We start from the raw sequence: 13,720 nt of genomic DNA, 5'->3' as shown, positions 1-13,720 counted from the left end.
TACGAATTAGAAACTACTACATTGTTTGTGCCCCATTATAATAAACTAAGCGACCTTTGGATTGTTTGGCACAATGCTTGGATACAATATCAGCAAATTTGGTAGAAATGTTTTGCCAACATTATCAAATCAATCTGATTTGATTTTAAAATAAATATTGAAACTAAATGTGTCTCGGGGGCAATAGATAACAAAAATGGTTTTGCATTTCAAAATAAAGTGATGCTACTATTTCATTGTCATTCACTTCTCCATGCAATTGTCTCCAGTAGGTTAGACTGGCCTGTCCAAACGAGCTGTAAAACAGCTGCAGTACATCCAGACACATTTCACACGTTTCATTTTTATGGAGCTAAAATCTCAAAGTCTTCCTGAGGTTGTGAGACAGGCTAAAAACGTTTTGATTGAAGGAATTTGATATGTAATTTACCATTTTGAAAAACATTTAAATGTAATTAATTAAGCTTTTTTACTATTGTGATTATTACTGTATTATAATTTTGTGTTTTTATGATCGTAAAGTACTTTGAGTTACATTTATATGAACTGTCCTCTACAAATACATTTTGATTGACTGATCAAAATACTTAAACCTCAGCCAAGGCTTTTACGGGCACATTTCATACATATATAATATTAGCTGACTGTTATAGAGATAATCCCCCAACAGAATTTAAAATTAGTTTTTGTCAATATCGCCCAACCCCAATAAAAATCTAAAACACACTTAATAATTTAGCTCTTACTTAACTGTACAGTTTGAATCATTACAATAAATGGCACGGGAACACATTACAATGCATGAAGCCGCAGAGGGTTTTGAAGACTGACAGCTTTTGAAAACTCATCAGCGTTCATTGTAGGGCAAAATTGTACATCATCTTTCTGTCCATATGGCTTCACTTCTGATTACAATCATGATTGTTTAGATCAGCCTTTGGTCCAGACACTTTCTCACACACTCTGATGCGATTTGTGCATTTCAAACCACTGCAGCTTCGACCACACCGCAGACAGCCTTCCCCGTTCCTCATTTATAATTCTATCAGGGAGCTTTTCACCACTCACTCCGGCAAATCAAAAAGCCACACGTTTCAATACGAGACGTCAACCAGGCTCCACTCGAAGACATAGCGCGAGAGTTTATAATGTTTCTCCGAGTCAATCGATCTTTCCCCATTGTCTTCCATAATAAACTAAAAGCCGCGCGGACGCTGGATGTGAGTGAAGTGGATATAAATAGAGCAGCAGCAGAAGAGGGCGAGCAGTGTGCAGGATACGCCGTGTGGAAAAGGGTGTGTTATGGAATGTTTTCGGTCTAGTTTTATGGGCTTTACCTCGTGTAGAGCCAGAGAGTGGCCGTATCGAGGGGCAACGGTGTTCACAGAGGGGTCAAGGGTCAGCCACGTCCTGCTGCTCAGATTGTACCTGAAACAGACAAGGAAATGGGTGGGTTGGTGGGCGAACAGATGTCTTTGACGACACTGGGCAAGTCACATTTCATGTTGGCAGCGATAAATTACAATTACCAGAAGAGATGGGCAATATATCAAAAGTTAGATGACGTTATGGAATTTTTTTGTATCAAGTTTATCTTTTCAAGTGAAGAATTCGACAAAAATAGCAGATTAAAAAGAAAATGAAAAAAGGTGTTGTTGTAAACTTAAAACGCACTCTACACTTTTGATCACATTGCCTATTTGGAAACATGACTATTTCTTGATCCAGTATCCAAGTTTCAGGCTTTTACACACAAGAGAAGCATTTACATTTTATGGCTTTATGGATCAGAACAAGTCAAGAGTTCTTTTAATTTAAGAAATATTGTTTGACCTTATATTATTTTTTTATTTTAATCTATTTAAATACAATAGATATAACTATATTGACAACAGATACGGAAGAACGTTTACAGTATGTGGACTATTTCACCAAGTGCCAAAATATCTCTTTGGTATGCAGAGAAAGACTGTCAGATGTTTAAATATTTAGTTGCCCTTGGTAAATTAAAGTTCTTTTCACTGCCGCATGGGTGGAGTGAATTTTGGATGAAAATATCTGAGACTTGAACTGTCAACAGCTTCAAAAACACTAGGAGTGAGAGGTTGATCTTGGAAAGAGAAGCTTGATCTGTCGTTTTAGACTTTAAATTACAGTCCATATTTGACTTGGTGCTAGACTCTGAGGTTTTCTGCACATTTTATCAGACGTACAGAAAGTTGTGTCGCTTCTTTGATCATTAATGCAATTTGGTTGTTCAACAAACGCTTTTTGACATTTCAAGAGCATGTAAAGCAAACCAAGCATAACATTACGACCACTGATCGAACATGCTGCTATTTCACCACAAATTCTTATCTGAAACTCTCTCCATAGGGGCTGGTATGATGGATCACACGGAGTAGCATTCACTAACTATTGATCATCTGGCATTGGTTTAATAAAAGAGCAGCAGTGGAAAGTATCTATATTAACAACTGTGGCAGGAACGATGGAATTTTAGAGGTCTTGCCATCACAATTGCGCTTTTGACAAACTCACTCAAATATTTCATTTGTTTTTACTTCAGAGAAATCTACTTTATTTAGTTCTCAAAAATATAAATACCAAAACTAGACAGTCAGGTATTGATAATTAAAAAAATAAAAAAAGGACACATTTTGACCTTTCTTGAATAGTTCTAGGGGGGGAATGTGTCATGAAATTTACATCAAATGGTATTAAAATAGGGTGTTTAATCATCATTGTGGTAAAAAATAGTATAAAGCATTTTGTAAATAGTTTGAAACTTTGAGAACAATGCCGTGAACAGGTGCCATGATGGTAAAAAAATAAATGGTCACATTTATATTGCGCTTTTCTACTTTCAAGGCACTGAAAGCGCTTTACATCAAGGAAGCAGTCACCCATTCACACACACATTCACACACCAGTTGTGCACTCACACTGGGGGCGAGGTGGGTTATGTGTCTTGCCCAAGAACACAACGGCAGTATTCACCTGAGGCCGCTGCGATCGAACGGCCAACATGTGGGTCAGTGGATCTGACCGCTCTACCAGGGTGTTAATGATGAGAGCGGATGGAGAGATGATGGAGAGATATTCTGCACCGCACAAGTCTTAAAGAAGCTCAAGCTAAAAACTAAACTTGTTCTAACTATAACTTGCCCAGAAACATACATGCGCGGTCTAATCTTGATCAGAGGAGAAACGCCGGGATAGTTCATGTTTGTCCAACATTAAAGGGTTTGCGAGATTTCAGCGTTAGTCGTTTACAATTTCAGCGTAACATTTGGTAAAAATAGAGGATGCAACCTTTTGTTTGGTGGCAAAACATATCTATAGCATTATTTAAGTGTTAAGAACCTGCAACATTTTGGACCAGACAAAAAAAGTATGCAGCAAAGTGAATGTCTCTCGAACGCTGCGATGGAAACGGGACCGAATTTGCATTTTTCATTTGCTTTACTTTGCAAATTTAGATAATATGTGCATTGTGTGAGAGTGGAAACGCAATTATTGTTAGCTGATAGCTGGGTAGACGACTTGAAAAGAGAAACATGTCAACAACATACAGTAAAACCTCCAAATAAACTCACGCTTTGACCATGTGGTAATCCGTCGAATTGAAGACGTATCCTCCAACGACCCACATGATTCCCTGGTCCACCACGGTTTTATGGGACGCCCTGCTCAACCCAGGGTCTGAGTACTCTTCTCTGGTCCAGAAGGATGAATTAGCCGGGACAGACACCGAGCAGTCTGGACCTAAAAGAGTATAACACAAGAGTCAAGATTAGGATTCAATTTTAATATCTATGCATTTGTTAATGTGTTGAAATGCTTGACAACGCCAAAAAATCTTTAATCAAAGCATCGCCAGTGTTCAATATCAAGTGAAATTCATAGTGTAAACATTTTGAGACTTCCAGCAAACTCCTAACTTATTCATGGAGGAACACTCTGGTCGGCCTCCTCCTCGTTATTAAACTCAAACAATAAAACCAAAAATAAACAGTACATTTTCAAGTAGAGGAATATTTGCACAATTCTGTGAGACAAAATCAGACCAAATTAGAGCCACCTATTCATGGGTCGCAGCTTCTTGTATAGGCACCACGTTGAGGACACAATCCCAAAGATTAAGTTATGAATCATTTATTGCTTTGGCAACAGCGCAATTTTTCATCACACTCAATGCAAATGGAATGTCGGTAAACGATATAGGTTATACAATAGTGCTGATTATTGGTAACGCAAGCGCACAGTAATTTAACGCATTTGTTTTCCAGGACAGTAACGAGGTAACGCTACCCAACACTGACTCTATTAGCTTCAAGAAGGAATAGACTAATAGTTAAAGAGTACAGTAAGCTGCCTCTAAACACTCTTAGCCTTTGATAATATGCGATGGACACACTATATTCAGTAACTGCGACTCTGTGAAGCTGTGCGAGACCAATAAAGCTGTTTAGAACGGTCATAGGAGTCCATTCAGAGGGACGTGGAGAGCACTCGCTGCACATTAGTGAATTAAAACACTCATGACCGAGAGAAGGACTGTTGTGAGAGGCACTGGAGAAGTCAAAATGGTGGCAGCAGAAGTTGTGTGGGCAGCTGCAGAGGCAAAATGTGGACAAAGGATATGAGAGTTTTTAACTGCAGTAAATAGGCTTGAATAAAAAGTAAACACTGGGACTGGAGATTAGTTTAGTTTGTCTTTAATTTACTCATCTTATTTGCGACTGTATAGAGAGTACAATTAAAATAAAGTTAAATCGTAAACTGAAGTACAGCTATGTGCATGGGGGATGACATGAAATGTGGAATAGCGTAATATAATTGCATGGATTTTCTTCTCGGTTGCGAGGGGAGCCAGACAGATTGTGGCTAATTGGTACCTCTAAAGCCTAGAACGACGTAAACACTGGCTATGGAGGTTCTGCAGAGGATAAACAGTCAACTAAAACCAAAAATTAAAGAGATACAATGTGAGGAATGGAAGCAGAACTTAAATTGCCCGAAACAAGTAAAATATATAACAAAAGCGACCGTTAAGCACACTTAGATATTTCAATGCCATCATTATTGTAATTTTTTAGTATTTATCCTGGTAATATTCAGGATATTCAGGATCCCCCCCCTAATTGTCAGTACAGTAAGTTTGGGGATATACAGTATTTATGTTATTTATTCATTTTCATCAATAATTGGAAGCAAAATAAAGATTAAAGAAAGCATTGAAGAGCATTTTTATGGTTGAAAAAGTGTTTGTTGCAGGGCTGCGAAAAGTAACTTGATTAATCGCAACTAGTCGATTATTTAAATAATAGTCAACTACTTTAGTAATAGAATAGTCATTAACTTATCTATATACGGGTTCCAAAACATGCCATGAGCTGAGAAAATGTTTTATGACTCAAATTAAGCCGTAATTGCATACAAATGACACGAAAAAAATGTAAATGTAGTATATTTTGATGAACACACTCGTCCATGAATGTGCACCACCAGGATCCTCAAAAGGCTCAGATGTAGTAAAAAATTATTGTCATCATGTGACTTTTGCGTTCTAAACAACTAATCAATTCTAAAGTATAATCCCAAGACCAATCGATTATCAAACTGATCGTTGGTTGCAGCCCTCGTTTGTTGGCATGTTTCATTTTATTAGGGTAAATCCAAATTTTAGAACAATCTTTACACAAACTTGCTGCTATGTCTGCAGGTGCGATATCTCGGTCACCTTTGATATAATCCCTTACAATCACACAAAGTTGAATAATTTACCACTTTCAATAATATTGAAAGTGGTATTAACACGATTAGACGTTGCCCTGACACAGAAATGATTGAAATGCCAATCCTCTGACAAACTTCCAACAACAACAAAAATCGGCATTGCTAAATAAATCGACTTTAATTTATGATGTAGCTCATGAAATTGGCCAGCGACAGAGGGGATCATCCTTCTTGGGAGCAGAGCCACAGTTCCAGCACAGTTTTGGCAAGTGCAGACCTGCTTCACGCTCCCTGAATGAGACAATGCACTCTGATATACAGAAAAGACTGAGAAGTGTTTTCAGCCATCGACAACGACAGAAACACAGACGAACAGAAGAATCAAAATTTCAATGAACACAAAAGCTGTTGATTGCACAGAATGGGCTCATGATACATTTTTTTGAAAGTAATTAAATGGTATTGTAGAATGTTCGGACTGATTGGGGTATTTTTCTCCTCTGTCCATTGATTGTAATGTTAGCATAATATTAGATTAACTAGCTAATACTAGTACTAATATTTTAATAAAAGTAGACACAAAAACGATGTCTACAAGCAAAACAATTCCATCCATTTTCTACCGCTTGTTCCCTTTCGGGGTCGCGGGTGACTGGAGCCTATCCCAGTGACCTTAGGCGGGGTACACCCTGGACAGTGGCCAACTTGTCGCAGGGCCAACACAGAGACATAGACATTACAGACAGTTCACGCTCACATTCATTCACTAGGGCCAATTTTTAGAGTCACCAATTTTGCCTAACACATGCATGTCTTTGGACTGTGGGAGGAGCCGGAGAACCCGGAGAGAACCACGAGAACATGCAGACTCCACCCAGAGAGATCATGTGATGTTGGCCTGGTCCGGGAATCGAACCCACGATCTCCTTCTTGGGAGGCAAGAGCGCTAACAGCCTTTGCCACCGTGCACCCTTACAAAACAATTATTTTTTTTAATTTTTCACATTGCACTAAAACTTACTGACTCACTTTAATATATTAAACATCACATTTTGCCCTTCCCTTTATGAAATATTGTATATTAAATGGAGAAATAAATAAATCGCCTATATTTATATATATATATTTTTCTTTTTAACCAACATAAAATGATTTAAAAGGAAAAAAGTGACCTATGTTTCAGTGTTTCTCTTATTGTTATATTATTTCCCTCATTCTCTTTTACTTCAGACACAATAAAGGCTTATAGTTAATAGAAATGTACAAACAGATAAACTACATCTTCCATACTAATGCGTACCTTGCCACTCGGTGTTGCAGATGCAGTTCTTGTCTTTGCAGAGTCCTCGATCGGGGGAACCACAGTTGGCTTCGCAGTACGGGACGTCGCAGGCCTCTCCCTTCCAGTTTTCATCACAGTCACAGGACACGGCGCCGGTGGAGTTCCCCAAACGACACTCTCCATGACCCGTGCAGTTATTGGGACAGGTGTTCACCCTGAAAGAAAAGACAAAGAGGGATTCAGACACAGACGATTTTTAAATATTTTTAGTCAGTAGCCGTCAAATATCAACTTTACTAACTTATTTTTAATTATTTCTATAAATACAGGTAATTTAAAATATTCGCAAATATGACAAAAATGCATCAATAAAATCTATGGATAAAATTGCAGATCACAGGTTCTTTTCTCGCATAGTCCAGCCTTACTTCCAGGCTCAGGATTTGAATACGTAAGTACATAGTGACCTGTTGGGACACTCTGAGCATCAGGTGTGTTTTGTTGTGTTTTGTGGTGTTTTGGAGCGGGCCATCTGCTCCTCTGGTGTGCACAGCTCTGAGCCTGGAGTCTGGAGCTGTCGGAGTAAAGTGTCTGCTGAGATTAGGACAAGTTCCTCTACAAGCTCTGAACCAGCAAATACACAACAAAAGGTAGGGATAAACAAATAAAAATGCACATTTATTAGAGTTGAGCCAAAACAAATAGAATGTCTATAATTTACCTTTTATTTGTGTTGGTTTTTTTGTATTCATATAAAATTACAATACAGATAATGCCTGCAAATTAAAACATGCAAAACTATATTTAAAAAAAAATACAATAAATTATTTGCATGACCCAAAATTGGAGACTCCAACTATATGTAACAGCTTCTCTCGACTAACCACTCAGCCTCTGAAGTTAATGTTGTGCACTATTGGTAGCCTATCTTTAATTAAATTGTTATTTTACGCCCTGAACACCCATCACTACAACCAATCTTGTGTTGAATCGAACCAACAATTGACAAAACACAAAAGAAAACATTGGGCCCATAAACCCTTGCTCGGCCCCAGTCTCAAGAGTAATAATCTAATGTTATTTTACTAATAGCAGCCACCATTGTTGGCTATTTCGGTTGAATTGAGCCAGAATATTGACACGACTCAACAATAATGGCAAATAGCACCAATCTGTAACCTATTTTGAATGATGGGCATCAACAAATGGACAATATATACAAGTTAATGAGACTGAAAGGACCACAGAAATATAGTAGCAATACATGCACGTATAAATGTAACCAAACAATACATTAAGGATTTACTTGATCAAAGCCTATTTGTCATCAGTCAAGCCAATCAGTTTACAATACAGGAATAGCATACATCACAGCCCCTCGGAACCTCTCAGGCTGGTTCGCCTCAGTCTAAAGTGTGTCTCTCTTCACAAAGCCCATCGTCCCCCTTTTTGTTGCCGAGGCGAGTGTTTTGATGCTTGCAGACCAAAGACAGCGACCCGAGGCCCTCTCTTTTATTTCACTACGCCTTTTCTTGGCCCAACTTCAATCCCGTTTCTATGACAACAGGACCAGAAAACTCAACGACAAAGCACGGCCTATTGTGGCCTGTGCAGATGTTTGGCAAGGACAACCTGCACTTTTAGAAAACATTTGCGCATAAAAACTAAGAAGAAAAAGTGTTTTGGTTATTTTTCTCTCTTACATAAATGTACACCGTTTATGCCAGTGTGTTCAAGTGAGATATTCAGAAAAGGATAATAATCACCTGTGTAGATGCTGCTAATGCATTTTGAATATATGTAAAGCACTTATTTGTGTGCAAATTCTGATTCTACAAAAAAATTGAGCCTTCAGTTTCATTACCTTTCAAAGCATAACATACAGTAGTGGTAGTAATTCCTTTTTTTAAATCAGACCATAGCAACCTTTTTCACAAAAACATTTCTTCAAATTTGACTAGTTTACATGAATAGCCCATAATTTATAAATTTTTCACAATTGTTAAATGCTCCAAAAGTGTTTACATAAGGGCTGTCGCTGACATTTTAGTAGTCGACTAGTCAGCGATTATCTTTTTTGATTATTTCTATTCTATATTGAGATTTTTAAATGCCACAAAATAAAAGGTTGAAACTGAAGGCTTCTAGATATAGAATAGTTATATAGTTATAGTCAATAATGGCACAGTTTTTGTTATAAAAGATGTTATGTTTTTATGTGTTTTAAAGTCTGTATAGTCCAGGTTCATTATTAACAAAATACAACTACCATAATAATATTTTCCAAGTCGTCGACTAGTCACAATTTGTCGCTTAATTTATTATTTTTCCCAATTATGTGCGTGAAATCTCTCCATATCCAACTAGATTTCCTCTTGCACTTCTGAATGGTAATGAAGCCGTTTGTAGCCTGACATGAGTGATCTAATGCATCTCTACAGCGGTGTCGAGGCAGAGGCTGATGATCTGAGCGTGGTGGGCTTTCTATGCGTCATCGTGTCCCAGAGAGCGGCGTGAAGTGGGCCGCCCGCCTAAAATAAGACTTGACAGACGCTGAAACAATGGGCACTGGGGAGCGAATAATATCAGGATTTAAAAGTCGCTTTATCCCGTCAAAAGAACCACAACAGTCATAATACGAATAAGATGACACACTTTGACACTTTCACTTTCACAATCTTTAGGATTAAGATTTAAAACGAAGACAATAGATGGAATAATGTTTCTAGTACTACACAAAGAGGTCATAAGAATAAAACGGCAACCATCTACCATATTTAGTGTTACTTTTACTTTTTTTCCAAAGTTATCTGTTGTTTTAATTATTATACTTCTGTGCCGAATCTGTTTCTGTGTCTAGTATGTGTTGCAACAGTGGAATTTCCCCATTGTGGGACGAATAAAAGGTCATCTTATCTTATCTTCTCTTACATGATGAAGCGCAACACTCATTGTTCTAAAATGTCGATGTCCTTAAATATAGAAGCATTCATTATGTTTTTCAATGCTGATAAAAACCCCTGAGAGACTTTAATTCTCCTTCAGTTTGGATGGAAAACTGGGCACGCGGGATCAAGTTTATTTTTGAACTAGGTTTTGCTCAGACCTGTATGAGATGTTGAATCCCGTCAGGTTGTAGGCCGCATCGCTGAAGAAGTGCAGGAGGGCGAACCCGGACTGAGACACGACCTCAGGAACAGTCTCATTCCCGTAACGCTCCGGGACGATCAGACCACTGACAAAAAAAACACAAAGACCGTATGTTATTGTAATATATTCTTACTATGGGTACTTACAGTCTCAGTGATTATGCTAGGACAGTGTGTTGTTTGTTACCATTTTTGTTTTACTGTTACGCCGTTTCTTCAAATCGACAATGAAAAAGGCTTCAAAAATTACTACACAAAACCAAGAGGACTGTATGGTGCTGAACAACTAAAAACTAAAGCAGATTAGTGTCGAGCAATGACAGTTTCCCCAGTGTTTTACCTGAATGCAGCCAGAAGAGGAGCATAGATGGAGTCTCCGTCGTACACGTAGAGGTGGTCCCAGCTGCACTCCGTGGCAAAGTGGTTAAACCGGAGTCGAATGATCGTGTTTGGTCTGAAAACACAAGGCCAGAGACACCAAGTCAGACAAAAAATAATTAAAACAAGCCATGTAAGAGCATTAGAAGGCCAGACTAACAATCTTCAATTAGAAAACCCAATGGTAAATTTAAATATGCATGTAGTGCCATAGGTTGAAGTTTGAAATATGTAGTGATGACAACAGGTGTTAAATATTGATCTTGAAATAAATCTTGACTGGGGATGTCACAAATTTTAGTGTCGAGATTATTGTGAGAAAAAACATCACGATTTAAATTATTCACGATTATTACAGAGACTGCGTGAAATCTCGTCCAACACGTTATTATTTCTCAAGTTTATGACCAGCTTTATTAAATGTAACTAAAGTACTTTATATTTAGATGTATGTATTTTTTTTTAACTATAGATGGAATTAAAACGGCTTAATTTTGCTTCCAAAATAGTCATGATTATTATTTTTTTTAGTTCTTCTTACGATTATATTGTGACCTAAATAATCACGATTATCAATTAACCTAATAATGATACTGTCATGCACGTCACATATTGTACTGAGGCTCCATTGCTTTCACTGCCTGGGCAATAGGAGGCAGCACTGTGCATCTAAGCACTTCGTCTGATAATCACGCAAATGAAACACCCACGATATTGTATTGATACGGTAAATATTAAACCCACTCCGACACAGGGAGAAACATTCAAACTCCACACAGAAAGGTTCAGGAGTCAAACCCAAAAGCTTCTTGCTATGAGGTGAGAATGCTAACCACTCTGCCACCATGCCGTGTACAGATCTGTTTCCTTAAAAAAAAAAGCTATTTATCGTCAATTTTTGCAACAACTTGTGTATGAACATCAGCATTCATCAGCTTTAGCGCTGCACAACCACAACATTAGTAACCCAAAAGAACTAATATGAAACATTTATCGCCTGCTCTAGAATTCGCAGTGTCATATTAACTTTAGATTCATGTTACAATGAAGAATGAATGAAGTGCACTTCACCATGTCTGAATCACTGACTAATTCTACACATTAAATAACAGCGTGAAGTTGAATGAATGCATTGCACAACATCTTTGTCATAAAATGTACTGTGAGGCCATGTTATGTCAATACAGTGCTTTTCAAAGCCACTCAAGTTTGAGTTTATAAATCAATTAACATCGCTCATCAGTATTATGGATGTATTCGTGCAAACATTGTTCTACAACATTTATTCTACAATAACAATTGCATTTCCAGTGTTAGGACATATTTTATTCCCATCTCTGTCCTTAAAATGTATTCATAAAAATACTGTAACTGTAACTTTCAGAAATGGTTTTACCATTATCAAACCTGACAACCAGTTTTTAAATGATTGTTTTCCTACATTACATAATAAAACTGTTCAACGTCATTTTTATAGCGTCACTTGACCGTAAAGACATGAGTCTTTAGAGATCATACATTTACAGAGGTATTTATGATGCAAAGCCTTAGCACTGCAGCATGAGTACGTTGTTTGATAAGTGACCTACTTTCACAATTAGATCTTCACTTTAAAACAGTGGCCACTTTATGTCCTGCAGTCTGTATTTATCCAGATAAACTCACACATGCCTCCCACTCATAACAAGCTCAGAGCAAAACTTCAGCTTCAACAAAACAGGCCAGGTTTTAAGAGTGTGAAGGTGAATAATTAACACGAGCGACCTTTAAACAGCAGTAATGTCTGCTCTTGTTGTTTACAATGCAATTCACCCATTTATTGTAGACGACCTTATCCGACAATCTTATCTGACAATGTTTACTAGTCGTTGTTACTAGTTGTCGCCCTCAGAGGCAACCGTTGTTGTGATTTTGGGCGTTTCAAAAATGAATTGAATTGAATTGAAATTGAATTGAACTAGATTTAATATAGCTCATATCAAGTCAAACTGAATTGTAAATTGACAGAAATGTCTCAAATGATTTCAAAGATGTAACTTAAATGTTCAAACCTGCAATATAGATCCATAGACTTGTAAAAGACATGTGATTTTATGTGTTGCAGAAGCGTTTAATTGTGTATAAAAACAATAGATATGCACATTTCTTTCAAACTTCTCATTCCTTTTAGGAAATATTACCAACATACTATTGACTGTTTTGATTTGATTTGATTTATGACAAGTCAGTGCCAAGGAAAGTAATACATAATTTACATTTTTATATACTAAATCACAGAAAAGCACATTTCAGGGGAGTGAAAAAAGGAAGTGAGTAGAATACTATAATATATTATTTATAACAAAAACAAAAAGATGAATTTAAACACTTATCCTAAACAGTTATATAGAATTAATCATAGTAGTTATTTATTCAACCCTTTACACCAGAAATTGTAGTAAAAAAATACAAAAAATTTCCCCAGACGTCCTCCTTTTGAACAGTTCCACTATTTCTTCTTCTAATCAGACTGACGGAAGCATTGAAGAGATTGCATTCAAGTGTTTGCCGGTCGTACATTACATTCGAATCACTTGATGAAAACGTGAAAGTCGTCTAAATTGTGTGGATACAGGGCTCCATTTAGAAATAATCTTATGTACAGGATGCACTATGAATAGATGCATTATCCGTTTATTTGAATTATAGACGTCACAGATGGCCCTGCGGTTCACATCAAACTTATGACTGGAGAAATGGCTTTTATGGGGCCTACATTTGTTTGCAACGCATTCATTGCAAACAGTTTTAATGTAAACAGTTGTCAAATTTGTCACATAGAAAAGCAAGAACATCTGTGCGTTTTAATGTTATAGCAATAGTAGCATAACAGCCCCCCAAGGTCCAGCCCCCCCAGGCCCAGCCCCCCCAGGCCCAGCCCCCCCCAGGCCCAAAAATGGGACGTAGCCCTTTTTCAAATCCGCTGCTTGTTACATTGACATTTCACTAAAAGAGTCGAGGCTTCTCAGTTCTGCAGTTTTGAACAGGAAGTCCATCAACCTGTTTCTATTATTAAGCCGTCTCAGATCAATTTTGCTGTTAAGAATGAACACAATGTACGATAATTATCTACGTAGCAAGTACCCGGGGGGGAAAAGAAAGTTCTTCTTTCAGTCCACCTTGTAGTACA

At 37.5% G+C, this 13,720-nt stretch overlaps 1 protein-coding gene across 2 annotated transcripts in view; it reads right to left on the bottom strand.

Moving 5' to 3' along the window:
* atrn (attractin) overlaps nucleotides 1-13,720 on the bottom strand; it is a 157,903-nt gene that overhangs the window by 120,065 nt on the left and 24,118 nt on the right. For both annotated transcript variants that reach the window (XM_072457533.1, XM_072457531.1), the window contains exons 3-7: nucleotides 10,514-10,627; nucleotides 10,131-10,259; nucleotides 7,043-7,239; nucleotides 3,600-3,768; nucleotides 1,338-1,428 (exon numbers count right to left, since the gene is read on the bottom strand). In XM_072457533.1, coding sequence (XP_072313634.1) covers nucleotides 1,338-1,428; nucleotides 3,600-3,768; nucleotides 7,043-7,239; nucleotides 10,131-10,259; nucleotides 10,514-10,627 — 700 coding nt within the window. The remainder of the gene's footprint in view (nucleotides 1-1,337; nucleotides 1,429-3,599; nucleotides 3,769-7,042; nucleotides 7,240-10,130; nucleotides 10,260-10,513; nucleotides 10,628-13,720) is intronic.

The sequence above is a fragment of the Eucyclogobius newberryi genome, unplaced genomic scaffold, assembly GCF_026437365.1.
Source record: "Eucyclogobius newberryi isolate DKJ021-1_F unplaced genomic scaffold, fEucNew1.0.hap1 SCAF_21, whole genome shotgun sequence".
Taxonomy (NCBI): Eukaryota; Metazoa; Chordata; class Actinopteri; order Gobiiformes; family Gobiidae; genus Eucyclogobius; species Eucyclogobius newberryi.
Note: the sequence above shows the minus strand (reverse complement) of the source record. Positions and strands in the feature narration are given on the sequence as shown.